We start from the raw sequence: 25,233 nt of genomic DNA, 5'->3' as shown, positions 1-25,233 counted from the left end.
ACAGGAACAATGGATTCTTACGAAGGTTACGGATCTCCCGGAAGGGCCCGCGAGCCGGATTCCTTCTCGGGGCGAACTCCCGCCGAACCATACAGACGCCGATCGCCTGGTAGGTATTTAGAATCATATTTGAATCTCAGCAAAATTGACCAGAAAACAGTCTCTCAGGACCGTCGACGTGCGCGCCCGCGCTCTCGCTCACCCGTGATTGACCGCTACGAGCCTTCTGACCGCCGCCCTCACCGAGAGGATCACTACAACAACTCTCGGGAACACGCTGCCCGCGAGCGTGAGGATCGCCGACGTGCTCCCTCTCCTACAGTAGCCAACATCGATCGCTATGTGCCCGGACAAGATTTGAGCGGTGGCAAGCGTCCCCTTCCTACCAACCCGCTCCCCAATCCGCTCTCGCTAGATTTCCAAGTCGGTTTCAATTGGTTCGCCGAGTGGTGGAGATTCGAGCAAAACGTGAATGAAGAAAAGGAGCGCGCCAAGAATGGCGGTCGCCGAGTCAAGGGTGAACGCGAAGCGCGTGAAGATCGCGACAAGGAGCGAGCCCAAATCCAGGCTGCTTATGACACCTACAAGGTGGATCTGCAGATTCGACTGGCCAGACTGTTTGTGCAGCAGCACCGCAACGAAGAATGGTTCAAAGAACGCTATGTCCCTGAGATCAGGGATCCTATTCGCAGCCGCCTCATCGCTGTCCGCCAGGGCGCGTATGAACAATGGCAGCATGACATTGATAACCATGTCTTCAGGGAGTTTACCCTTGAAGGCATCTACAAGGGCGACAGCGACGGTGCCGGTGGCATGGTCGAAAAGGAAGAAGGCGAGACTACAGCCGCTGCTGAAACCATGGGCGTGCTTGACCTTCTCCCGGTCCGTGGCGGGGACCTTCGTGATGAAGCCCTCTCTCAGCCTGCCCTTCTAATCAAGACACTTGCACCAAACGTCAGCCGCAGCAAGATTGAGGAATTTTGCCGCGAGCATCTCGGCGAGGACAGTGGAGGTTTCAAGGGGCTCAGCCTCAGTGATCCGAACCCATCCAAAAAGTTTCACCGCATGGGATGGATTATGCTGCACCCCTCTGCAGACACAGTAATTGAAAGGGGAGATGGACGCGACGAAGAATACGATCAAGAACACGAAGGAGGTGCCAATGGAGCAGTCACAGTCAACGCGGCTGAAAGGGCCTTGGAAGCGGTCAACGACAAGACAATCCATGACGCAGTCCACGGTGACTTCGTTTGCCACGTGGGAGTTCACGCTCCTCCTGCTCAGCCACGCAAGAAGGCTTTATGGGATTTGTTCTCCTCACCCGAGCGAATTGATCGTGACCTCGAGCTGGCCAAGCGCTTAGCCTCTAAGTTGGACTCTGAGATGGGTGACCACGTGGACGGGGTTGCCAAGATTGAGGAATATGTCGACGATTTGCGCGGCAAAGGCGAACTCCAACCATCTGCCATGGGACCGGTCAGCACCAAGAAGCAGAAGAACGGTTACTCAGACGATGACGATGAAGGAGAGATTGAAGAGGGTGAGGAGAAGGAACCAGTTGAGGAAGAGGACGTGGATGATGAGGATCTTGCGGTGAAGAAAAAGAAGTTGGATCTCATTGTTGAATACCTCCGTCGGGTTTACAACTTCTGCTTCTTCTGTGTCTTTGAAAGTGATTCTGTCCATGAGCTTGGTCGCAAGTGCCCCGGCGGACATCTTCGTCGCCCACGTACTGGCCTTTCCAGCCAGGCCAAGGAAGTTGCCCGAGCCAGCGCTCTTGGCTACCCGTTCCCATCCAAGAAGAAGGAACCCAGCGAGGAAGGGGAAGATCCTTCATCGCCTGTCCAGGAGAAGCGTGGTGGCCAGCGTCATGGTTCCAAGTCAGAGCAGCAAATGCAGCGTGCTTTCAACTGGGTGAAGACCTTTGAAGACAAGCTGCTGCAAATCCTGGAGCCTGAGAATGTTGACCTCAGCAAACTCGGTGGCAAGCCTGTCGACCAGGCACTGGAAGATGAACTCCTGAAATACATGAAGCAGGAAGATGATTCCAAGTACCGCTGCAAGGCGCCCGAGTGCACAAAGCTCTTCAAGGCTGAGGCTTTTTGGCGCAAGCACATCGAGAAGCGCCACGCGGAATGGTTTGAGACTATCAAGAACGATGTAAGTGTGTGATTACCCAGGTCTATTCTCATAACTAACATTTTCACAGCTCCACCTCGTGAATGCCTATGTCCTCGATCCGGCACGCATCGCCCCATCCCGATCTGACGCCAATAGCAATGGCCACTTCCCACTCGGATCTGGCCAAGGCCACAGCGGCACTCCTCGCGGCTTCAGCCTAGCCAGCATGCCCTACGGCCCCAATGGCGGCATGCCAAACTTCCCACCGGGTGGAATGCCCATGATGGGTGCTCACACCGGCGGCTGGAATGGCCCCGGTATGGGCCACGAGGGTGGTCTGCACCAGCCTGGACCGATGCGTCGTGGTCAAAATCGCAACCACCGGCCTGGTCCGTATGACCGCCGCCGGTTCAACGGCAACGGCCGCCTGAGCCCCCCCTCGTGGCATGCAGGGCATGTACGGCCGAATGCCGCCCTCTGTCACCGTCCCTGCAGGTCACCCTGCTGCTGGAATGGTTCCTGCCAATCCTTTCCCCGACTCGGCAGGATCCAACGGAGGACCCATGCCTCCCCGCGAAGCCGTTCAGGGCCGTAGCTTGAAGAGCTACGAAGATCTCGATGCAGTCGACGGCGCGGGCAGCGGTGAACTGAACTATTAAGGTCACTCTTTGCACTGCTTCGTTTTTCTTCCTTGTTCTTTTCTACTTTCATTGCTTTCAATTCTGGCGACACGGCGCATAGGTCATCCTGGAGAACCAATGGCTCCTTCCTTTTCTTTTATTATTCGTTTCATTTTGCCCAGAATCTCTGAAAACAATTATCTTTTTTTCTAAGGCTTTCATCCTTTTACATTCCAGACGGACTATTTCCTTTTTCTTCTCATTTATAGCATGTACAATATCCCATTTCTATCAAAATAACAGAATGAAGAATAAAGAAATCTTGCCGTAGGGGTATAGAGTAAAACAAACGGGTATCTGAAATCCCAATAACTCCTTTCCAGAAATGAATAGTACCAAGGATGCCTACGGCATCTGCACAACGACCTCCTCCCTGTAATCTCTCCACTGAGCCCCCATCCCCCTGATCCGCCGCTCACTAGCCAGGAAAAGAAGAAGGTAAACATGCATAGCAACCTCACCCCAAGCATACACCTTCAGCGTAACCCGGTCAGAAAGCAACACATCCCTCTCAAGTATACACCACACGCCCCAACCCGCACGACCGTCCCTCCCTACGAACTCAGAAAGGAAAGACCAAAAAGCACGGAAGAGTGGAGCTGGCCAGAAGAGGGAAGGACCTGAATCCGAATCGGGATTTGCGACGGGGTCTCGGTCTCGGTCTTGCAGGTCTATGTCTGTGTCTGCGTCCGTGTCCACGATAGTGAAACGCACGAACCAATACCCCCGTTCTAGCGGATCCAGCTTCCGCGCCTGCCGCGATGGATTGTATGTCCGCGCGGGCTTCAGACGCTCCGCGAGCATGGACAGCGTGGGCGTGATGTGTGTTTTGAAGGGGGCGGTGGCGATGGGAGGGCTTGGGGGATGGATTTCTAGGGGAAGATGGAGATGTAGATAGAGAGATACGGCGGAGTCTGGGACTGGAATTGCAGTTGCAGACCTACTGCTGCATGTTGGTGCAGCGGGTTGGACCGTAGTGGGTTCATTATTTGCATGATAGGGGGATGGGGAGGATGTGAGTGGGGCTTGCGGTTCTGCAGAGTGTGAGGAGACTAGTTGGGCGATCTCCTGCGAGTCTGGGATGACGCTGACGAAGGATTCGAAGGGGGTACTATGACCATGTTCATGGTCGTGGGTTGCGCCTAGAACCTCGCGTGGAGCCGGACATTCATGATCGGAGAAGGCGGGCCGGGACGCCTCCCGGATTGGCGAGGGCTCGTGTTGGAGATCAGCGGGTAGACAGGGAGTGGAATTATTGATGTGGAATTGGACTTGAGAGCGTGAGGCACATTGGAAATCCAATATGGCGGCGATTTGGGCCCGATAGCGGGCGTCGTCGTGGGCCGTGCTTGGGGCGGCGATATGGACCAAAATCTCGTCCATTGCCGTAATGTAGTATTGATCTTGTACAATAATGGACAATTATTGTGGATCACTTTTGGAATTTGGAATTTAAAATGATCGGCGTAATCTTATTGACCAATATATTCCTGGTTTGAATGATGGACAAAACTATTGGATGTGAGCTGAGAAGATGAATCGAGGTTTGATTGGTTTTTTCGTCTGGAGCACGTACCCGATGATTAGTTACTTACGGGGTACTTCCCTGGCAGTTATGGAGTGGCTGCAGATAACGGGTACCGCCTTGGTACTTTGACCTTGGATGTTTCCGAATTATAGACAGATAACCTTTACATATTTAACGTGAGATTGGTATACTATGTAATGTATAAAGTCGGAGTGTTTGAATAAGTGTCCAATTAAGATACAATGTCATATAGTATTATATATATGTAGTATACTACGGAGTGTACGGAGTAGTAGTAGGTATCGCACAGTCGAGTCTAGGCGTTTTAGTGTTCGCCGTTGAAGGTGGAGCATTCGCCTTGCCGTTTGTCTAGAGAAGAGTGATTTGAATTAAAACCCGATTCAATATTAAATATAATATATAATATATATCCTATAATCTACTATAGTTATACAAAATATACAGTAATATATGAGTAGCAATCATCTGCAGGGGGAACCAAAAAAAAGAAACGGAAAACAGTCAAGTTGTTCTCCATCACATCTCTTTCTTCCTCCACTTTCCTCTTTTCTCCCTCCAATCTCCATCTTTCCTTCTTACTCTCCCTTTATAATTTGATATACTCCATTCTCTTCTACTTTCCATTCTTCCGTTTCTTCCATTCTTTCTGAGCTTAACTTATCCCTTGCCTCGATCTTGAATCATGGCTGTCAGTGGTGGGGTGTACCCGATGGACCACGCCATGCAGTATTCTGGTGAGTCCAAGTCTCATTCCTTGCGTTTCAAACCCTCTTCGGTCGGTTTCTGGTCTGGACAAAAGCTACTCTGTGGTGCTTGTGCGATCAGGGCAATGCAGCCCAGCGAGGGAGGATTCACTTCATGAACTACATTAATTGAACCGTTACCATTGGCCTCGATCGCACTATCGGGAGCTCCGGAAGGTGGTGAACCCCGGGGTCGCGGAGAGATCTAGACAAGACCTCCCCGGGTTTCGCCACCCGGAAGCTCTGAGGGATATCTCTATCTGATCAGCCAAAACCTTCGACCAGAAACAACCCTAGAAAAAATGGCCATCGCAATTTTCTTGTTAGGATCTCGATTGCTGACTCGATCGCGCCGATGTCTCTCCGGCCCGGCCCATGGCCCCGGAGTGCACGGTGCAAGCCATCACAGAGGAACCACAAACTCCGTTATCCAAGGGTTTCGGTGCGGAAATTTTCAAAATATTTGGTGGTGGAGGTAGCGGCAGTGCCCCCAGTGGAAATTCTCAGAAGAAAATCACGCGAGGTGAGTGGCTTCCTACACCCATCCATAAGACGACGACTGAACCTCCCAGATGGTCAACAGCCCAAACGCCGCGGACCCAAGCCAGATAGCAAGCCTGCACTGACCAGGCGACAAGAGTTGAACCGTCAGGCTCAAAGGTAGGATCTCGGGAGGATCTTATTGTGAGGACGGGGCTGACCCTCACAGGACACATCGCGAGCGCAAGGAACAATACATGCGAGCATTGGAGACTGAAGTGTCACGGTTGCGGGAAGCATACACTACGGAGATTGCAGATGCCAACGCAACGATCCATCAGCAGAAGGAGGCGATCTATGCGGTACGGAGCGAGAACGAGATCCTCAAGGAGATCCTCATAGCACATGGGATCCAGTATGAAGCCGACTTCGAGCGTCGCCGCGCGGAGCGCCCACCCATGCCCTTCGATTCCAGCCCTGTTGCCGGCAGCAGCACCGCATCGCAATCGGCACCTCTCACGAACTCGACCAGTAACCACAATACGACCCCGGCGACCACCATCACATCTGACATGAGCCCACGCGCCAATGGAACAATGGACCATTCAGATATCTCGCCCTCGATCGGTTATGCGCCTCAGCAAGTCTATCAAACAAGTCCTGGCGAGCACTCCATGAGTATGGACCATTCATCATGCGCACCGGTAGATGCCATGCAACCCATGCCGCCGATGCCCGTGCCCGGTCTGCGCGGCGTCTTCGAGTCAGACCCACAACTCCAAGTCGACTTCATCCTAACGTAAGTTGCAGCCAAAAAAACATACAGCAAAAACACTAAACTAATCCCGCCCAGACTAGAAGGGCCCTGTCGCGAACACACAGATTACCTCTGTCGCCGATCCATCACCGAAGCCGACGACGAGGACATGCCCTTCTCAGGCCACGCCCTGATGGCCACGTGCCCACCACCCAGCTACATCGCCAAAACAACACCGGAACAGCCATACCCGCACAAGGCCCCAGACCTCCCCCATGCCAATCTCAGCACCCTCCTAAACCTCAGCCGGCAGCTCGTAACAGAAGGCCAAATTACACCGATCATGGCCCTGCAATGCCTCAAAAACCACGAGCTGTACCCGACTCTCCGCCGCGACGACGTCAAAATCATCATCGACACCCTCAACACCAAAGTCCGCTGTTACGGCTTCGGCGCTGTGGTCGAGGATTTCGAGCTGATAGATTGTCTGAGCAGCGTGCTCGGCACGAAGGTCGATCTCGGTATGTCTGGTACAGCCGATGACTCGATGTATGGCTGAGCGAAATGGAAAATTATTACGATCTGATGTCTTGGCTTTGCTGTGTTTCGGTTTGTGTTTTTTTAGTTGGCTTGTATATACGTGAAAATCATTGGTGGTGGTTTTAGCTTGAACTTCGTGTGTTGGTTTCAAGGCGATTGTATCGCCTCCTTGCCACGCACTGAATATATTACTCTTTTTTTTGAAACTATGTCTGAACAAAGCATTTTCAAGGTTGTAGTAGTCTACCTAGGTATGGCCATCATGACCAGCCAGTTTGGGGATGGATGGCTTTTTGTATGGTACCAAGGTAGGATATAGTAGAAAACTACCTAGTTTGCCGGAGGGAAACAGACTTTTCTTGTACGCCCCTACATGGTTCAGAGAAGGGTTATACCGTCAGACCACCGGTCAGGCCATTGGATGGATTCAAGTGAAACCAACCATGATGTTTATTTGTACAATCAAAGAGAAAAGGGCACATGTCATTCGGCTTGTGCAGTTAGCTTTTTGCTATTCGTATAGCTCTGTACATAGAAGCTGCACAACCAGGATTGTGGAATGGAAACGGGACATATATCGAAATGATTGATTGAAAACAGATTATTGGTCAAATCTATCAAGAGTGTAAAGCATCAAATTTTAGGTAAAGTGCGTATGCACATAAGTCATCAATTTAGTTAATTTACTCCTCATCCTCGGACTTGTCCTCGGAAGGCTCCTCCATCTCAGCCTCATCATCCTCTTCGAAAGTAGTAGCAGGAACGCTGTACAGACGCAGCACAGCCTTGTTGGGGTCCTTGATGAGGACGTACTTCTTAATCTTATCAGCAGGCTCATCGGAGTCGAGAGTGCGAATACGATCAACAATAGTCCGGACAATACCCCAGCCGTTACCGAGGTTCAGGTTCATCTGGCTAGCGAACTCACGGGGCTTGTAGCCCGCAACGCCGAGAACGACGTGACCAGCCGCGGAGCGGGGGTTGACACGGGAGACAAATCCGAGCTTGAGGGCGTCTGCCTTGGCGAGGATAGCCTGGGTGGTCCAGCGAGCGAGCTTGGCGGAGTTGTTCTTCATCTCCGTGGCGAGGACGGCACCGCGCTGGGAGTTGAGCTTGGAGCGCCAGTCGAGGGCACCGCCGGAGCCTTGGGCCTTGGGGTCGAACTCGTTCAGGGCCTTGATGACCAGGTGCTGGTCTTCGGCGCCAGTGATGCCACCCTTCATGACGGCGTCGACTTCGGTACGGACGATCATGGAGACGGGCTCATCGTCGCGCTCGAGGGAGATGTCGAAGCGGCGGTACTTGTAGCCCTTGGAGGCGAGGGGCTCGGTCTCCTCGGTCTCATCATAGAAGGGGTTAGGCTTGGCGAAGGAGACCTTGGCATTGTCGGACTCGACTAGGGTCTGCAGGGCGAAGTTGTGGTTGATGATGGTGGCTTCCATGGCGAGGGCGTTGGGGGTGTTGAGCTGGTCCTGCTTGCCGGTGGTCTCGGTGGCCTCGAGAGGGGCGTCGATGGCGTTCTCGTTAACAGAGACCATATCGAAGGAGGCGCCGTCGCGCTTGTCGAAGAAGATCTTGTCGCCCTGGTGGACGATGACGATGTCCCAGGAGTAGACGGAGCGGGTGGCGCACATCAGCATGGAGAGGATATCGGAGGTAGCGAAGACGGTAGCGGCGTTCTTCTCGGAGAGCTCGTTGATGACGGGATCCTGGGAAGTGGTAACGTTGTAGGCAGCACGGTCGAGAGACTGGATTCTGCGCTCTGCGTTCTTGACAGGAGCCTTGTCGTAGGACTTGTCGTAGTAGTGGAGGAAACCGTAGGTCTCGAGGTCCTCGCCTTCGGGGGCATCGAGGTTCAGCTTAGACAGACGAGTGAAATCAACCTCCTCAAGCATAGTCCATTCAGGACGGATGTTGACAGAGGGCTCACGGATGCGCTGAGGCTTGTCGTAGTCTCTCCAGCCGAAACGACGGCCACCACGCTGGCCACCACGTCCACCGCGGGTGTCGTAGTTGTAGCCAGACTGGTTCTGGGGACGACCACCAGGGCCGGCACGCTGGAAGCCACCGCGTCCACCGCGCTGGTTGGCAGCACCACGCTGGCCACCACGGCCACGGAAGACAGTGCCACCTCCACGGCCGAAAGTGCGCTTCTGGACGCGGGTGTTGTCAACGACGGAGAATGAAGACTCGTCTTCGGCGGTAGCGACGGTGAACAGGTTGGAGGTACCGGCGCCGTACACCTGCTGGTCTGTTTAATGTGTTAGCGATGCTGTTCGACTCGAAAGGCGGTGGAGGGGCACTAAGAAAAAGTGATGGAAAAAAGAACATACCTCTGAAACCACGATTGTACTGAGGGCGCTGGTTCTGACGCTCCTTGGACTCGGCTGTCCAGTCGGCCATACGGCCGAGCTTATCGCCCTTGGAGAAAGGAGCGTAAGGTACGCCAGACAACATGTTGTCGGCAGTGGTGGAGGGGCCCCAGGAGTCCTCCTCTGGGAGGGCGGCCACCAGGTCTGCGAGAGAAGTTGAAGGCATTCTGATGATCTATGGGCAATTTGCGCTGGGCAACTGCTCAAAAATCAAAAAGGTAGAGGGGTTGGTTGAATGATAACCCCGTGGAATGTGGTGTGGATATTGAGGCGGGAAGTTTTTTGTGTCGCGAGCTGTGGCGGTGCGAATAAAGAGTACCGCCACATACACCGCCACAGCCATCCATACTAACTGCCGTCACTCTATTGTCCTTTTCTCCTCTGTTCTGCTGAACAGCAGCTGAACTGAGATGGCTTTCGATGGCTTTTCATGTTTCTGATTTTCAATATCTTGCTCGAATGACATAAATGATGAATGATTTCGAATTTTGCCAAGATGCGCATTTATGTTCTAACTTGCCAAACCAATGCCGTGAAGACCTCATATTTCGGCACAGCATTTGGCTGATGACTATTGTCAATTATTGAACTCTGGGAATGCAAGAAGTGAAAAACGTTGGTGCCCTCAAATTTCAGCCACCAGCCAAATCAAGATGCGTCGAGGACCGATATCTGCTTGGCTCCAATCTACAATATTCACGTAATTTTTTTCGGCCATCGCTTATCAAGATCAACGCGCACCATGACGACAACCAGGAGAAGCCAAGATTCAGGATTCCTCGTTTTCAAGAAATCCGACATTGCTCGGTTAGAGGTATGTCCCGATAAACTAGCGCCCAGATCGATGTCTACCAAGACCGTGGGACTTCAGCAAGTCCCCTCGTACGCTGTAGTGTTGATTCGGCATTGTTCAGTCGAAGCTGCGAGACTTATCTCTAGTGCTTCTAATCAGAAAAGAATGGTGTCCGGATTCGCTACCGCTATACGCGACAATATGATCAATGACAAATTCTGAACTGCATAACACCGGCAATTTCGGATGACTATGTAGATTTGCTTTTTGATTCATAGCCAATTAAGTTCTGCTGCGGATCGACAGGTCGGATGGCGCTCTGGGCTCCCCAGTACCTTGCGGCGGATCGGCATATCGATGGCTCTGATTCGATGGCGCTGGGGAGATCCTCTGGAAATCGGGCCCACAGATAAGGTCTCCCCCACCCGGAGAGTAGATGGAGAAGACGAACCGACAACTGCCACTGGCTATTTGACCTGGAAATAGATTAATAGCCAGTGACTGCACACCCCTTTCAATGGCATTGAGTATAGGCCAAGAGTGATCAACAGCCAAGACAGCTCGGTTGGAGTTCATCTGGATCATACCCAATCGAGGATGCCCGCGACCTTGATATTATGTTTTTAGTACCAGGAACCACTGTTCCTGCATGTTTGTGCCTCGGCATATAGTGGGACCCTCTAATTGTCCCTCCAGGGGGGCCAAGGCCAACTACTATCTAGAGTTTTGCCGATCTTACTGCCATAGAGCACTGTCCGGGATTTGTTGTCTACAGCTCACAATTGAGTGTCGCTAGACCCCGGACTCGAAGATAAGGGTATACAGAGGTTGGGTAAAGGGGTTACTGGGAAGCAATTGATTCCCAAGTTATCTTTCTTTAAGACTATATAAGGATGAGGATACTCTTGGATTATTGCTCATTCACAATCACAATCACATCTTCATTATCAAACCAGACACCAATCTTCTTGTCCTAATCACCGCAAATACCATCTATTAACATGAGGTTCTTCACTCTCTCTGTCCTTTCCCTCATCGGTGCTGGTATGGTGTCCGCCCGTCCCGGTGACAACTTTTCCGTCAAGCGCGGCGAGTCTACTGAGGACAAGGTCAACGCTGCCGCCGCAGCGCTCCACGGCAAGAAGCTCGAGAATGAGGCCGAGTGCTCGGACTGCGTCGGACCTCTTCTCTGCTGTGGTTCTCTCGCCACCCCTCTCGACCCCATTGTCGATCCTCTCTTGTTGGCTCTCGGCGTTGATGCCGCCAACATCGTTGGATCTATTGGTCTTCTTTGTACGTTTACATTATCCGAAGCTTTCCTCTCAAAAATCCACTAACGCATTTAACAGGCCACGGATACGATGAGAGCTGTGAGACTGAGCCTCAGTGCTGCACTGAGGCCAACCTTCTGGTAAGTGAAACTTCACCATGCTATCTCATGGGTCAACGGTAACTGACTGAGGACTAGGGTGGCACTGTCGCTCTGGGCTGCGCGGCCCTGAAGGAGTAAGTCAAGCTCGTCGAAAGACTTGATATGTATATTTGACTGGCAAGTAGGCTATATAACTCTACTTGGTCAGTGAGACTGTAACTTCATTTCTGGGCGGTCGAGCCTTTTGCCTTGTACGTAATAGTAATATAATTTTCAGCTCAAAATCCCTGTCAGAAACACAGTAATCTTCATGTCTACAGGTAACGAAGCCTTTCATCTACCTAGGTACTAATTTGCGCAACTCGAATATAGAGCACCCTGAAAACCAGAAAGATCAATAACTCATGTTCGAAAGCGATTTGAATGTCTACATAGACATAAATCGATGTGTATGGTAACCATCAAAGAAAGAACGCGCAATGTACCCAATCAAGTTAATAAAATATTTCTACGTACTAGCCTATGTAGTACCATGGTACCTAACTGGTAGACATATAGTTCAAGCCGATGCCTTCCTAGGATGTACATCTTGACGTAGTGTTTGACTCATTCTCAAAGTTTCTTAATCATACCACCAGTTCCATCTGACACAATCTCTCCAAATTTACTTGGCTAACTTAGGCTCCGGGCTTACAATTAACGACCATACAAGTATCGAATTTCAACATGCCTTTACGCAAAATATTGCTTGGGCTTCCCAGCCCAGGCGAGTACCGTGCCCGCGAAGTGGAAGATGTGGGTCGTTCATTACGCGATGGAAAGGAGAAGAAATATTGGAGGGTTGGTTGGATATTGCCCGCTCCCTGTCGGAACAGCAAAAGGAACAAGCCACTAACGAGGAGTTCGCTACACATGGACCGGATCTCCACCCCTTTACTCGCATCCTTTGTCTCCCGTATCAAGGGCCTGAAGCCCCCCGTGCTACCATGTTTAGAAAGCACCATTCTATCCAGGGTGTTCGAATATCTTTCTCTGGTAGACAGAGCTTGTCTTACTCTTAGCTGCAAAGCATTCTTCAGACTATTCGGCGCGGTTTTGAAGCAAGTCGAGTTTGCCTTCCCACGTCTTTTGCAAATTCGGATTCCTATACTATGCGTGAACAGTGAGGATGTGCCACGAAACCAGCTCCTTCTTCGCCTTGAGGATTACTACTGGGCATATTGCGGGAAGTGCTTGAAGCTCCATCCACGGCATGAGTTTAAGGAATACGCACTTCATAATCCACCTATACAGAGGCGTTGCATAAAAGGAGCTGGTATCGTGGATATATGTCCATGTACTGCGTGGACAGTTCGAGAACGAGAACGTTGTGTGAAAATTCTCAAATCACCTAAGCCTCCTTCCAAATCTCGAATTCGCCAATTTGAATTTGAACGTGATGGGCAGCCACGATACACTCACCATTGCTCGTTCAGCAGTGGAGACGACTGGACTGTCCAAGCTGCTTTCGTTTTGACCGTCGACAATCACAATATGTTGGGTCTACATGCTCGCTATACAATAGAATTTTCCTCCCCAAAAACCTATCTCACGGCGGAGCCAGCCTTTTACTGCCCTCACCATACCCTGGCTTCTATGATCAAGATGAATGACCCCAGACAACGATGTTTCCAGTGCCATACTGTAGCCATCAAACAAGATGCGCCATCCAAAGATAGGAAAAAGATTGGGGTGACCGTAGTACGGCCCCTAGGCAAATGTGATAAAGCTGCAGATTCCTTCTGGCTCGGGAATTGTCGCCTCACTGGGGTCCACTTGCGAGAAAACGATGTGTACTGGTAAGTCCATGATCGAGAGTTCCAAAAGGCAAAGCACTAATCAGTTCTCCAGGTCTCAGTCGAAGCAACTACGCAGAGAGATGCAAAGCGTATATGGCTTATGGGAATGTCGATACCTTCTAGCCCAGGCGCAAGCAACTTTGGAAAATGCCCGCACAGAACTTATCTTCAAGCAACGTGCTGGCAAGTTCAAAGTACCCCAAAATGAATGGGATGAAATGGACCCTCGTTCCATGGCGGCTCACTTTGCTAAGAATTTTTGTAAGGCAGGTTCCTCGAATTATATACATTGAACACCGGGCAATCTATAACCGAGCACATTGTCGACAGAAATTTTTATCTCGTAAGGGGATTTCTATGTGATGTTCCCGAAGCTTTTAAATGAGGAATAGCACGTACATCTCTTTCAAATTATCAGCCAGAGGAACTTACAATTTCATTTTCTTTTGAATTTGTTTAAGTTCCTGCCACAGTATTTATAAAATCTGAAATCTTATGTACATATCTGTAGTGTATTAAAGTGGCTTCACTGTTGTGTTGCTTCTGTCTCGCGTAGTTACCTCATCATGACCTCCAGTCCGACACCTTTCACATCTCCCTTCCACATTTCAGCACCTTCAACACTGTCACAATGTTGCTTTAACTCTCACATTTTATGAATATACTCTTCCATGTCATTCTTCACCACGGAGTCGGCTGACGACAAACCGGAAGAGCTTTTTCAGTGCGAAGTTCGCAAAATCAAACGTGGTTGGGAAATCCTCCGTCGCCATGTGGATAGACTTGAAAAAATAGATGATACACATAACAAAGCTTCTCAATATGTGTACAATCAGGTGGAAAAGGTCAAGTTGCTAGCTACTTCAGGCCCGTGTACCGGCCATCAGTCGTCAGACTGACCAAACACACAGGGAATCTGAGATCTTCGCTATGATTTGAGCGATTCTCTCATGTGTCTGAGAGTATCTTAATCGGTCCGTCCGACCATGCGTCTCACTAGAGGTCGATCGGTTCAGTATCTTTAAGGCCCTGTTTTAGCCTTGCTGCACTCATCGCGCTCGTCTCATTCGGTTTATTCCACCAGGTCTTAGTGCACTTCCAATTATCGAAACCTGACCGTCGAACCAATACGCTTGACATCTCTCGGCTCATTGTGATATTTCCTGAGGTTTTAGTTCTATTGTATGATCATTCGAGAACACAAAGGAGAGATATACGGACAATATGCAGTAGCATACTCAGTTACGTGCCTCATTATGTAGACCTGCGCATTCTGTGCTATGCTGGAGCGCAAAAAGAGAAACGAAGATCCCTCTACTCCGATGGAAATGGTTTGGTTACTGGAGTCGATGAGTGCATACACCGCAATGATCTTCCGACAGGCCTTAATGCTCGCTCGTGGAAACATTGTTTATGTGATCATTTTCCGGGCTTTCAACTGGGGTTGGCAATTCCTGGGCTTATTGAGATTTATGGAAAACAGGATGATGGAACCCGACACGGATGATACCTAGTGGCTTCATTTTACGCAGGTAAACGCATCGGGCTTCGCCTACTCTATTACACCCATGATTATGATTTATCAATGGTCTCCCTCCAAGCCTGCCTGCGGCCTAGCTCCATGGGCACTTTCAGCCGCAAAAATTTCTGATACAGAGCAAGTGATCACGCTGTTCGGTGGTATTGGACTTGTGCTTGTTCAAGCATGGTTTCAACTATTGAGGGGAACCGAGTAGAACACGATGAATGACTAAAAGATTTTTTATTGCTTTTTTAGCTGGAAGAACAATGTACGTTATTTGAATGGCTGACTATGCTGAAATGCTTTTATATTGCTATCTTTCAAGTGTTTTGTATACATGTACACATTTCCTTTATACAAGTCTGAAAATTCTCTTGAGTCTCTTTCTAACCCGTTTTCAACTTTGAATATCTAACAGGTAAATGTCTCATGTCTACCCGATTGAATACACTGGATCTAACTTTGTTGGATAGTATACAATGCATGTGACCGATGTACTTCTATTTGGCCCCCTAAAATGTCAATGCCCCTATTTTGCCCCACGCTTTGTTAGGTCCGTAAGCCTCCAGGGCTTGATCTTGCCGGAAATAATTTCAACATTTCAGCACCGTGTTAGGAAGGAAAAAATCCCAATCACTATGGCGGTCCAACACTCTTATTTTCACAATCTTCCAGTTGAAGTACTGGACATGGTCTTTCAAAGCCTGCGGCGATTGCCACATTGCCTACGAAGCCTTGCACAGACTTGTCGCAGAGTTTCCGACCTTATAATCCCTATGCTTTATTCTTCAATTTATTTGCGCACACCAGATAGCTGTAAGCAGCTTGCTGCAACAGTTATTCGGAATCCTCGCTTGGCGTCTCTTGTTCGAGAACTACAAGTCCACTACCATGATGCCCGAAATGATGAAAACCATGATGCTGTCCTCGATGTTCTTCTGGAGGTCGAAAACTTGGAAATTTTAAGCCTTAGAAGTGTGCCACTTTATCAAGTACTGGAAGAATCTAGTCACAAGTTGCTCAGCATGTTTGTGCCGAAGAAAAGCATTGATGTCGAGTGCCATACCCAATATATAGGACACAGGTTGCGCTCTTGTGAGTCAGAAACTCGAGACTCTTTTTGAAAGAAGACTAACAATATTTAGTATATCTTGGAGCGGAGCGCAAACATTGCCATCAAGATTGGTGGGTGCTTGGGCCAAATGAAATCGTCTTTTACATGGAAAAGCTCCAAAAGCTCCATATCCAAGGCGCCAAGATCGGGCGCTTGCACCCAAAGACCTTCTCTGCAAGAATGCCGTCTAAAAAAACAGCTCTCAAAGAACTCACCTTTCTGAATTGTGATATCTCATCCCATACTGTCAGGCAAATTCTAGCGTTCCCTGAAGCCTTGACCAACTTCACAATAAAAGGTGCATCGCTTACACCGACTATAGCCGCAGAATGCAGATTGAGTATCAGAAACTGCATCCTAGAACTGGAGCGCAGCACCTCAACAGGTCTTGAGTACCTCGACTTGGACATCTGGAATGCAGAAACTTCCTCTGACTTTGACTGTTTGGATAAATTGAAACACCTCACCATCTCCCCGCAAGCAATACAGGGATATGCTATGGAACGGGATCTTAGATTTACTGGTCGATCTCTTCCTGTCAGCCTGGAGACCCTCATGTTGAAAGACTTCAACAAGGAAGGATTGCCAGTGGAGCTATTGCTGACAAAGGTGCGGGATGGGCTGCTTCCGAGCCTACGCACCATCACGTACGGGACGTTCTATGATGAGGAGGATAACGAAGATGGCGAAAATGACTGGAAAAATGAAGTCAAAGCATTCCACAAGTTGGGAGTTGAACTTTCTATCGCTCGATATCAAGATCCGTCCGCTATGCCTGAAAATGAAAATTGGCCCTGCAAATGTTGGATCTATCAACATGCAGCTAGTGCGTGGTAAACAAAAATACCGAGAAAGGCTACATTTTGGTATAATTTGCATGTGAGTGTTTAATTTACTAGCCAAGCGTCGGTCTATAGCCTCCGATCAAACATAGGATAAGATCAAGAAGCTGTTCAATCAGAGTGCCGAAGACAAACACCAATAGCTCAGATTGACTACTTTGCCATCTTTCGGGATCGGATCTGAAATCTGAAGGAGCTTATTGTATGCACCTTATTAGCAACAAAAGGGGTAGCGTGCCTCCTCATATTTTGCTATTGAAAAAGGCAGTCCTTGCTTTTTCTTCATTGGATGAGAAAAAGTCTTAGAGCAAATTTGAGCGGAAGAATTTGAGCGGAAGAATGATAATTCCTCAAAGGAACGTGCTTGGCAGCCCCTTGCCCTAATATCCGTTCTGGGAATGGGGCCCTTGTACATGTCAGGTGACAAGTTTTTATGCCTTGAATAACGCATGATCTTGAGTACTGGAGTGAACAATAATTCTGAATGCACTTGTCAGTCTCCAAGCATTTCAATTGTTCATCAACGCCTAGTATAGACATGGTACAGTTGTAGAGAAGAAGTTCTAGTTGATCTAAGCTCAGTCCCACTCACCCCGCAATCCCCGGATTTGTGGATCTGACTAAATCCTCCGGACTCCACATTGCCACTGTTTACTTCACTATAGTGTGTATGTATTCTACATCATGTGGTTAGAATCTGGAAATGAACTCATACCATGAGTAGAGCCCCATATGTATAAAGTAATAAGACCATTCGTTCCTGAAAAATTCCAGGGGAATTCGCCTATGGCAGAGCAATAATCCCCTCAGGGTAGCCCCCTATTTGCCCATGTGTCAGAATGTACACGGTCGCGAGTACTTAATAGTACACAATACTGCCATAGTTCTGTTATAAATGTACATTTGTGTACTTTTGGTTTATCGGTGACGCCAAACCCAACCAATGACAGCCACACAAGGCCAACCAAGACCAATTCACTGATGACAATGTGGGGGAAGGCTAGTGCGTACTCGTCATGATCGACTGACGCTGCCTCCACTATCAATTGGAACTGGATATTATTGCCATCAAGTGCCGTCCATCCTCGACTTTACCAGATGTCAACAGTTTTATTGTGTGCCTTGAGTTCTATAGATCCCGATCCATGGAACGGAGTAGACCTACCTGAATCATCACCAGGACATCCCGTCCATATTAGGGCTATTACAGGGCACATCGAATGTGAAACTCCGATGATTACCTGACGCATCCTATCTATTGGCTCGCCACAGTGCAGGGATGCCCCCGATGTCACCTTTCAGTCCTCATTGACATCTAACCCCGCATTCAGTCAGATGATGTCTACCTATATAAGTCATTCTTCAGTACTATGCCGTGTGTACAACTTAAGAAACTCTCCCCTGTGAGCCTGATCACTATTTCATCACCAAGTCAACTATTTTCATCCATCTTTCATCACACATACTACATCCAAGATGTCTGCAGTCATGGGCCCTTTCCTTCAACAACTCCAGACCCTCCCTGCACGTTCAAGACAGGGTCTGAACAACCTGCGCCAGCGTGTCTTCCAGCAGGGTGCGTTAATTCATTTATCAATGCGACCGTCTCATCCATCACGGCGCTGTCATCCAGTATAACTAACATAACGTACAGGAGAGAGACAACCCAAGGAAGCCAACTTCCTGCGAACCTCCTTCGCTGTCCACCGTCCAGTCTGGATTACCGCTGCAGGCGGAATGTACACCAGTGCGGCGGCTGTGCTTCTCACTATGCGATACCTGAAGCGTGTTGCTAGGTAGAGAAGCTGCTCTGTCTACCTCGACTATCACTCTCACAAGACATTACTCTTCACATAAATACTCCTTTTGGTACATCGTCGCCTTTATACCGAGACAGCTGTGTCTGATCGGTAGTTTCGAATGACTTGGCCCATCTTCCTCTCGGGCTGTGCCTTTCTTTCTTTTCTTCGGTCGGTCTTTCTTATCCTCGCCATGGAATGGTAGCGCGGACTCGGTGTTTCTGCTTTTAGGGCTACTGTACCCATACTACCAATGAAATTACAATAAACATTTTATAACAATCATCACTGTAATCTTTCGTATGAAAATACTCTAGGCTCAGATTCAACCCCTTAATAGGAAGATATGCCTTGGACAGAATGCCATCGTCAAGCCGAGTGTGCCGCGCGGTGCTAAATGTGACTTTAAGGGCAAGCGGTAAAAATGACCAAATTTCACTAAATTGGGCACGAAGAGGGTCAGAATAGACCGCAAACTAGCCTTCGTGGACGCAATTCATAATCAGAAACGATCATCATGCGATACGCTGCGCGAAGGCAGGGGGTTATAAATACAAAAGGCAAATTGAAATAATAGATGCCGCAGTACAATGAAATTCAAATTCCAATGTACGACTACCCAATGCAGCCTTACTTCAGCTTTTCAAACAAAGTACCAGTACAAACAGCGAGGTCCCTCAAAGTCGAACATCAAAAATGACAGACCCACTCAGCTGAAGAACCCCCAGACTCGGTCTCCACACCATCACAACCCAAAAAAATCAGGAGCGTGCTCAGCCCCCCCCCCCCCCCCCCCCCCCAATAATACCTAAGGAAGATACATTGTAAACAAACCGCTGCTACTGGCCTATCATATCTACCTTCTTGCTCAGCAGTCGTCACTGTACTTCTTTTGACCTATGACATGATTCCATTGAACAAGGGTGCATGCACTAGCTGCTTAGAGGCTTGGCAACCCCGCGTTTGTGTTTGTGTTTGGGATTTTCGTCCCGGGTATCATGAACGTCTGGGCCTTATACACGCGTTGATTTGAAAGTCAGCTAATCTTTGCATTTGGTCGAGTGCTCACTGCAAGTGTTGGCTGATGTTTCGAAGTTTTTCTACCGCAGATATTGAGAAGATTATCTGGCGTGTCGCCTTTCACCCCTAGGCCCAAGTTTCACTTTAGTGGTGAGGATTGATTAAAGTAAATAACGCGAGAGGAAATGATTGGACAAGATGGTCTCTCGGAGATTCATTCGCTGCTTGAAGGAGGTAAGTGTGATGGGCAAGATTTCTAATAAAATAGATTGTTAGCGCCGTTGGAAATGATAGACCAAGTTTTTTCAAATAGAATAACATTGATTTTTAAGCAGTCTATAATTAATTCCACGGCCTCAGGTATTTGCCCAAGGCTTCATAAAACAGTAATTATATCATTCTTATACGTGCAATTATCTTTTGCAGAACTCCCTCCCAATCCCACGCCCAGAAGAACAGCAGGACATAGCCCTCTAAGATATCAATTATATACACTACAGTTACCCGACCAATCATATGATGAGCCGAGTCTTGTGCTATATTCACCATCAGCACAGTTGAACTTTATCTACCTTTTATATCTTTTACGTTTGCAGATGCGCTCTTAATTTTATTTGATTCAGTCAACATCTTTGATGTTGGTATTCTGTCATAAGAGAAGGCACGACAGAGAAGGAGAAGACTTTCAAGATAATATCAGAGGGTCAAGGAAGGACTCTAAGAGGCTAAAACACCGTGTTGGAGAGGGTAGTGAGAGGACGGAAGGCACTACCAGTTGCATTTCTTGACGGAGTTGGAAGAGGTTAAGGATAGATCACGGATGAATAAAAACATCATGATCAAGTTTCTATGGCATAGGAGACTTGCACTACACATCGTCAGTACCTTTCTGTTTTGTCATCTGCAATGACTTCCCTTAGACATAACGGATATATAGGCACTCCCATTCGGCTCGTCTGCAGAATGAGAATAAGTCATTCAGGATCATATACATTGTCAAAATCATAATCCCTTATATCTCTTTTTACATAAACTCTGACATAGTATTTCAAGTGCTTGAATTTCTGTCAGACTTAGGCATTTTCAGGCGGTAGTCCCAGCAATGATTCAGTCCGATCCCTTACCGCTATGTACCTTCGTACTAGGTGCCACCGGAGTTTGACATTAGGAATGCCAAGCTTTCTGTTAAACTCCGGCGGGGCCAACCTTAAGTGTATGCAATTTATCCTCTCTCTTTAAAGCAGAGTAGTATCTCTGCAAGGCTGATCGGACTGCAAAATTGACAAGAGAAACAGCGATAACTGCATTTTTTCCCCTTTGTTTTCATTGTAACGTGCTTCTGTTCCACTAACTGGCGAGAATTTGCACCTGGCTGCCCCCGCCGGAAACCAATACGAATCCTGTGAATATAGTGTTGAACTCACCGTCCGGGATGCTGTTTGGCAAAAATGTATTTCGGATTCTATCTTGTCCGGTGTTAAGATCCAATAGGTGCCGGTGCCGTATGATGAAGACAAGGTCTCCGGCGGAGGGGTTCCGACAGCCCTATGCGGACATTCCATGTCAACTACATGTTCACTATATATGGAGAGTCGGTTCCCCGCAATGCAAGAAAAATGGGTCACTTGAAACTTGAGCCTCCAAATAGGCCTATTACTTCTTTTTCTTGCTAACTTGTTCTACTTTTTACTGGAATTTCGGAATCGACCATGGCCACAGAAAAGATCGTCCCGACTGACCGGGAGCTTCAGAATATGGAAATGAATAACCCCGACGTCCTCGAACTTACTCGTCAAGCCGAAGCCAGTGACGCAGCCGACCGACTGTTAACCGTGCGCCAGGCCCTGATGAAATATAAGAAAGCGGTATTTTGGGCTATGTTTCTGTCTACTAGTTTGATCATGGAGGGATATGATTTGGTTATCGTTAGTATCCTCCTCATTATCAGCGAGGTTTCTTCTAACATCTATACCAGATCACGTCGTTCTATGGTCAGTCACAGTTTATTCACCGATTTGGAGTTGCGGATCCAGCTACGGGAATCAAATCTATCCCAGCCTCTTGGCAATCTGGCCTTTCCAACTCATCGGTCGTTGGTCAACTTGCTGGACTATTGGTAAATGCCTATACCCAGGATCGATTTGGCTGTCGCCCGACAATGATTTTCTTCATGTGTTGGATGATGGTGATGATTTTCATTCCAGTTTTTGCGCCATCTCTTTCCATTTTGGCATGGGGTGAGGCTATGTGTGGAGTCTCTTGGGGTGTCTTCCAGGTGAGTTTGGGCGATTCAATCTTAAAATAGTACCCAAGCTGACAGAACTTTAACCATACAGACCCTATCCACAACATATGCTTGTGAAGTCGTTCCCACTGTCCTTCGTCCCTATGTAACAGCCTATGTTTGCATGTGCTGGGGAGCAGGTATCTTGCTCTCATCGGGCGTTGTCCGAGCAGTGGCAAGTATCGATGGCGACCTCGGATGGAGACTACCATTTGCACTACAGTGGATCTGGCCAATTCCTCTTATGGTCGGGGCCTACTTCGCCCCTGAATCACCATGGAATGCAGTCCGGAGGAATCAATTTGATGTCGCCAGGAAGAGTCTCCTTCGCCTGCACCGAGATACCCCGGAGAAGGAGCGTGAAGTGGATGCTACTTTGGCGTATATTCGACACACGACGGAGCTGGAGAAAGCGGAAACAGAAAATGCGAGCTTTTTGGAGTGCTTCAAGGGACATAATCTGCGGAGAACCGAGATTGTTAGTTGATTATTGTTACTCTTACCACTGTGTACTGACTTGAGCAGAACTGTGTTGTCTGGGCTGCCCAGATCCTGTGTGGAAATGCCCTCCTTGGTTATTCCGTCGTGTTTCTCGAAGCGGCAGGCTTCTCGGAGATTCAAGCGTTCGATGTCAACATCTCTCTTTCTGCATGTTACATCATCGGCGGCATAATCTGCTGGTTCCTGTTCCCTCACGTCGGTCGCGCAACAATCTATATGAGCGGTATGGCTTTCATGTTCGTGTGTCTTATGATAATCGGCGGCCTCGGATGGGTTAGCGGAGACAGCGCACAGCTGGCAATTGGCATCCTCCTGGTCATCTCGACATTATGCAATATGATCACGGTAGGACCAGCCTGTTACCCGATTGTGGCTGAAACACCATCAGGAAGATTGAGGTATAAGACAATTGTTATTGGTCGGTTTGTGTACAATCTAACCGGCATCGTCCACAATGTGATCACGCCGCGCATGATTTCTGCAACAGGTAAGATTTGTTGCATTTCCGAATAAAATGGGGGGCCTGACTAATATGATTTCATGCGCGATTAGCTTGGAATTGGGGAGCCAAAGCCGGTATTTTCTACGCGGGCACTAACTTGCTTTGCAATCTTTGGTGTTGGTTCCGTCTGCCGGAGACGAAAGATCGCACGTTCGGCGAGATCGATCTGCTTTTCGAGAATCAAGTTCCCGCCAGGAAGTTCAAGTCTACCAAAGTTGAACGTAGGTCGCTTCTTATTCTTATAATCTTTCACACCAGTGGGACAAATATGATGGCTAATCTGAAGTTAGAATTCGCTCATCAACGCAGTTTCGAAGCCAAGACTGAGCAGTTCGCGGAGCATGTGGAAGAGTTCGCTTGAAACCTAGTTCGGCATCGGGCTCTATATTATATTATTCTTTGTTATTGCGAGATTTGAGTAAGATCAGCTGCTTATTTAGTGAAATTGAAACCTCTTGGGAAAATCAGATTTTTGAGGCATTTTGGGTGAGATTGAAATCTTGACTCAGGCCTCGTGGTGAGGACATGTTCACTTCTTTCTGGCTTACCTAGGTAAACATGCATTTCTTATGCATGAGTTCAAGACACACATTCTTCGGGTTATTCTTTGCTAACATGAACAATCTACTGCAAGGGTTATCACCAGAATGTTTTCTTGGCTTCAAGCCAACAGGTCCATACCTAGGTATGCCTATCTATGGATATGAATCCCTTACGTATTAGTCTCTAGGATACCCGGCAACGCATTCACCTCATTAAATTCCAAGGTTCCGTTTGTAAACTCCAATAATAATTTAGGGATGTTAGTGAGACCTCCCTGCATCATAGGGCTGGTTTTGACTCATAAGGCTGATTCTGGCACATTCGTCTTACCACAGGGACGCGCCGGCCCGGGAGAGGGGACCTGTGGGACCTGTGGGACCAAGTGCAATTCCTTTGTCGTTTCTGGAATAGATTGATCAATTATTCTATCTCTTGAAGCAAACACCAATAACGCGTATGTCGATTGCGAATTTAGTTCAGTGCCGTGGATAACATCTAGCCGACTGAGCCCGAACACCACAGAGCTCAGCCTTTACGGACCTTTCAGCAAATTACTTACGACTATATGCAATGATATTGTGGTCGGCAGTGGGGAAATCCCCGATCGTCACTCATAGATCCTGATCCAGAGTGCAGGGCCAAGAGTCATGGCATGGCATACTCACATCCCACAACTTAATTTTCCTACTACATTTTATCCAGCGAATATAATCTACGATCATTCCAATCATCTTGATGCATTAATTATACCGATTTCATACCCCGTAGTCTTTTCAACGCGCGGGCTTACGCAATCAGCGCCCTGTTTCTAAATTAACCAAAATCACATGTTCCTCCTTTCCTCAACCCGTGCTTACATTCCTACTTACTCATCTCCAGCCTTGCTAGTTTCACCTTACATGCGGCGCCCGGGAAATCAAGTACCGGAGATAATTCCCCGACTGGTTAGGTCAAAATTCTCGAAAGGGTTGAAGTTGCGATAAATCATTGTCGCAATGGCCTCCACTGGCTGGATTCCAGGGCGCCGATCGACCCCAATTAACTCGAACTTTGACAGACTCGAGCATTTCTCCTCATGCGGAGGTCATGCTGACCATAACATGCTGATCCATGGGTTCACATCAAGTGGCGACTCTGGAGTCCACTCACTGAGTACGGTCCAGACTGACATAGCCAAGCAAATGGGCGAGTTCTTGCTTGATTTTTGACTAGCCTATCTTGGATTTCTTGGCTTAAGAAGCTTAGCTTGTTCTCTGATAGTACTGTTCTATTCTTAGTAGCAATTTTCTCTATCCCGTTTTTCTACCGTCGTGACAGCTGGGATCATACGTTTTGTGCTGCTTGTTCGCTTGAAGGTGTGATAGGTCACAAGTCCATGAAATTTTGACAAAGCTGTTGACAAAAGCAGCAAGCCGGGGCTTTACGCAAATACTCAGAGAGCCTGGCCTTTCCGGGATCACACCTTGCTTACAGTGTGGGCCTTATTTCAGTTTGTTATAGCTGCCCCGCGCCATATATTAAGACCTGCATGAATTGGCTGTAGGCGAGGTTACCGTGCGGAATGTTCTACTGGCCGGCATTGCCGGATGCACTTTCGCTTCAATACATCCCTGCATCTGCTTTATGGCTGCCACTTGCATGGTACACCGAAGCTATTGCTTCAGTTGGCTTTAGAAATAAGGACATGCATATCTGCCTCAAATCAAATACAATCATTATCGATCATGAGCTCATAGCTTCAGGTACCGTGCATCAATCTAGTTGGCCCCAGAATTTGAGAGGTACGTAGAAGTAGGTCCGTTTGTTCCTTGACTCCGAACTTTGCAGCGATCGATCCACATAGGCTGTTTCAGCTTCAATA

The 25,233-nt window shown here is 48.4% G+C and overlaps 11 protein-coding genes across 11 annotated transcripts; 9 read left to right on the top strand and 2 right to left on the bottom strand.

Moving 5' to 3' along the window:
• Window positions 1–9: 9 nt before the first annotated feature.
• On the top strand, window positions 10–2,780 carry N7529_007161 (putative arsenite resistance protein Ars2; the record flags this gene model as incomplete). The annotated part of the gene is made up of 4 exons (XM_057242688.1): window positions 10–109; window positions 161–2,160; window positions 2,210–2,510; window positions 2,554–2,780. 4 exons carry the CDS (start codon window positions 10–12, stop codon window positions 2,778–2,780), a joined length of 2,628 nt encoding a protein of 875 aa, XP_057098047.1.
• Window positions 2,781–3,146: 366 nt separating this feature from the next.
• Window positions 3,147–4,184, bottom strand: N7529_007160 (uncharacterized protein; the record flags this gene model as incomplete). Its single annotated transcript, XM_057242687.1, has 1 exon — window positions 3,147–4,184. One exon carries the CDS (start codon window positions 4,182–4,184, stop codon window positions 3,147–3,149), a length of 1,038 nt encoding a protein of 345 aa, XP_057098046.1.
• Window positions 4,185–5,032: 848 nt separating this feature from the next.
• N7529_007159 (uncharacterized protein) lies at window positions 5,033–5,212 on the top strand (the record flags this gene model as incomplete). The annotated part of the gene is made up of 1 exon (XM_057242686.1): window positions 5,033–5,212. The coding sequence occupies one exon, from the start codon at window positions 5,033–5,035 to the stop codon at window positions 5,210–5,212; it is 180 nt and encodes a 59-aa protein (XP_057098045.1).
• A 256-nt stretch (window positions 5,213–5,468) lies between these two features.
• On the top strand, window positions 5,469–6,889 carry flbB (the record flags this gene model as incomplete). Its single annotated transcript, XM_057242685.1, has 4 exons — window positions 5,469–5,616; window positions 5,666–5,753; window positions 5,803–6,372; window positions 6,427–6,889. The coding sequence occupies 4 exons, from the start codon at window positions 5,469–5,471 to the stop codon at window positions 6,887–6,889; spliced, it is 1,269 nt and encodes a 422-aa protein (XP_057098044.1).
• A 664-nt stretch (window positions 6,890–7,553) lies between these two features.
• Window positions 7,554–9,408, bottom strand: N7529_007157 (eukaryotic translation initiation factor 3 subunit D; the record flags this gene model as incomplete). Its single annotated transcript, XM_057242684.1, has 2 exons — window positions 7,554–9,121; window positions 9,204–9,408. The coding sequence occupies 2 exons, from the start codon at window positions 9,406–9,408 to the stop codon at window positions 7,554–7,556; spliced, it is 1,773 nt and encodes a 590-aa protein (XP_057098043.1).
• Window positions 9,409–11,036: 1,628 nt separating this feature from the next.
• Window positions 11,037–11,545, top strand: N7529_007156 (hydrophobin family protein; the record flags this gene model as incomplete). Its single annotated transcript, XM_057242683.1, has 3 exons — window positions 11,037–11,328; window positions 11,385–11,446; window positions 11,504–11,545. 3 exons carry the CDS (start codon window positions 11,037–11,039, stop codon window positions 11,543–11,545), a joined length of 396 nt encoding a protein of 131 aa, XP_057098042.1.
• A 588-nt stretch (window positions 11,546–12,133) lies between these two features.
• N7529_007155 (uncharacterized protein) lies at window positions 12,134–13,538 on the top strand (the record flags this gene model as incomplete). Its single annotated transcript, XM_057242682.1, has 2 exons — window positions 12,134–13,245; window positions 13,298–13,538. The coding sequence occupies 2 exons, from the start codon at window positions 12,134–12,136 to the stop codon at window positions 13,536–13,538; spliced, it is 1,353 nt and encodes a 450-aa protein (XP_057098041.1).
• A 2,254-nt stretch (window positions 13,539–15,792) lies between these two features.
• Window positions 15,793–16,718, top strand: N7529_007154 (uncharacterized protein; the record flags this gene model as incomplete). The annotated part of the gene is made up of 2 exons (XM_057242681.1): window positions 15,793–15,862; window positions 15,913–16,718. The coding sequence occupies 2 exons, from the start codon at window positions 15,793–15,795 to the stop codon at window positions 16,716–16,718; spliced, it is 876 nt and encodes a 291-aa protein (XP_057098040.1).
• A 1,481-nt stretch (window positions 16,719–18,199) lies between these two features.
• N7529_007153 (uncharacterized protein) lies at window positions 18,200–18,523 on the top strand (the record flags this gene model as incomplete). The annotated part of the gene is made up of 2 exons (XM_057242680.1): window positions 18,200–18,299; window positions 18,378–18,523. 2 exons carry the CDS (start codon window positions 18,200–18,202, stop codon window positions 18,521–18,523), a joined length of 246 nt encoding a protein of 81 aa, XP_057098039.1.
• A 2,728-nt stretch (window positions 18,524–21,251) lies between these two features.
• On the top strand, window positions 21,252–23,190 carry N7529_007152 (putative MFS alpha-glucoside transporter; the record flags this gene model as incomplete). Its single annotated transcript, XM_057242679.1, has 6 exons — window positions 21,252–21,467; window positions 21,518–21,817; window positions 21,879–22,304; window positions 22,352–22,814; window positions 22,880–23,050; window positions 23,120–23,190. The coding sequence occupies 6 exons, from the start codon at window positions 21,252–21,254 to the stop codon at window positions 23,188–23,190; spliced, it is 1,647 nt and encodes a 548-aa protein (XP_057098038.1).
• Window positions 23,191–24,367: 1,177 nt separating this feature from the next.
• On the top strand, window positions 24,368–24,580 carry N7529_007151 (uncharacterized protein; the record flags this gene model as incomplete). Its single annotated transcript, XM_057242678.1, has 1 exon — window positions 24,368–24,580. One exon carries the CDS (start codon window positions 24,368–24,370, stop codon window positions 24,578–24,580), a length of 213 nt encoding a protein of 70 aa, XP_057098037.1.
• Between the last annotated feature and the right edge of the window lie 653 nt (window positions 24,581–25,233).

Source organism: Penicillium soppii, assembly GCF_028829465.1.
Source record: "Penicillium soppii strain IBT 18220 chromosome Unknown utg000005l, whole genome shotgun sequence".
NCBI classification, from domain to species: Eukaryota; Fungi; Ascomycota; class Eurotiomycetes; order Eurotiales; family Aspergillaceae; genus Penicillium; species Penicillium soppii.
Note: the sequence above shows the minus strand (reverse complement) of the source record. Positions and strands in the feature narration are given on the sequence as shown.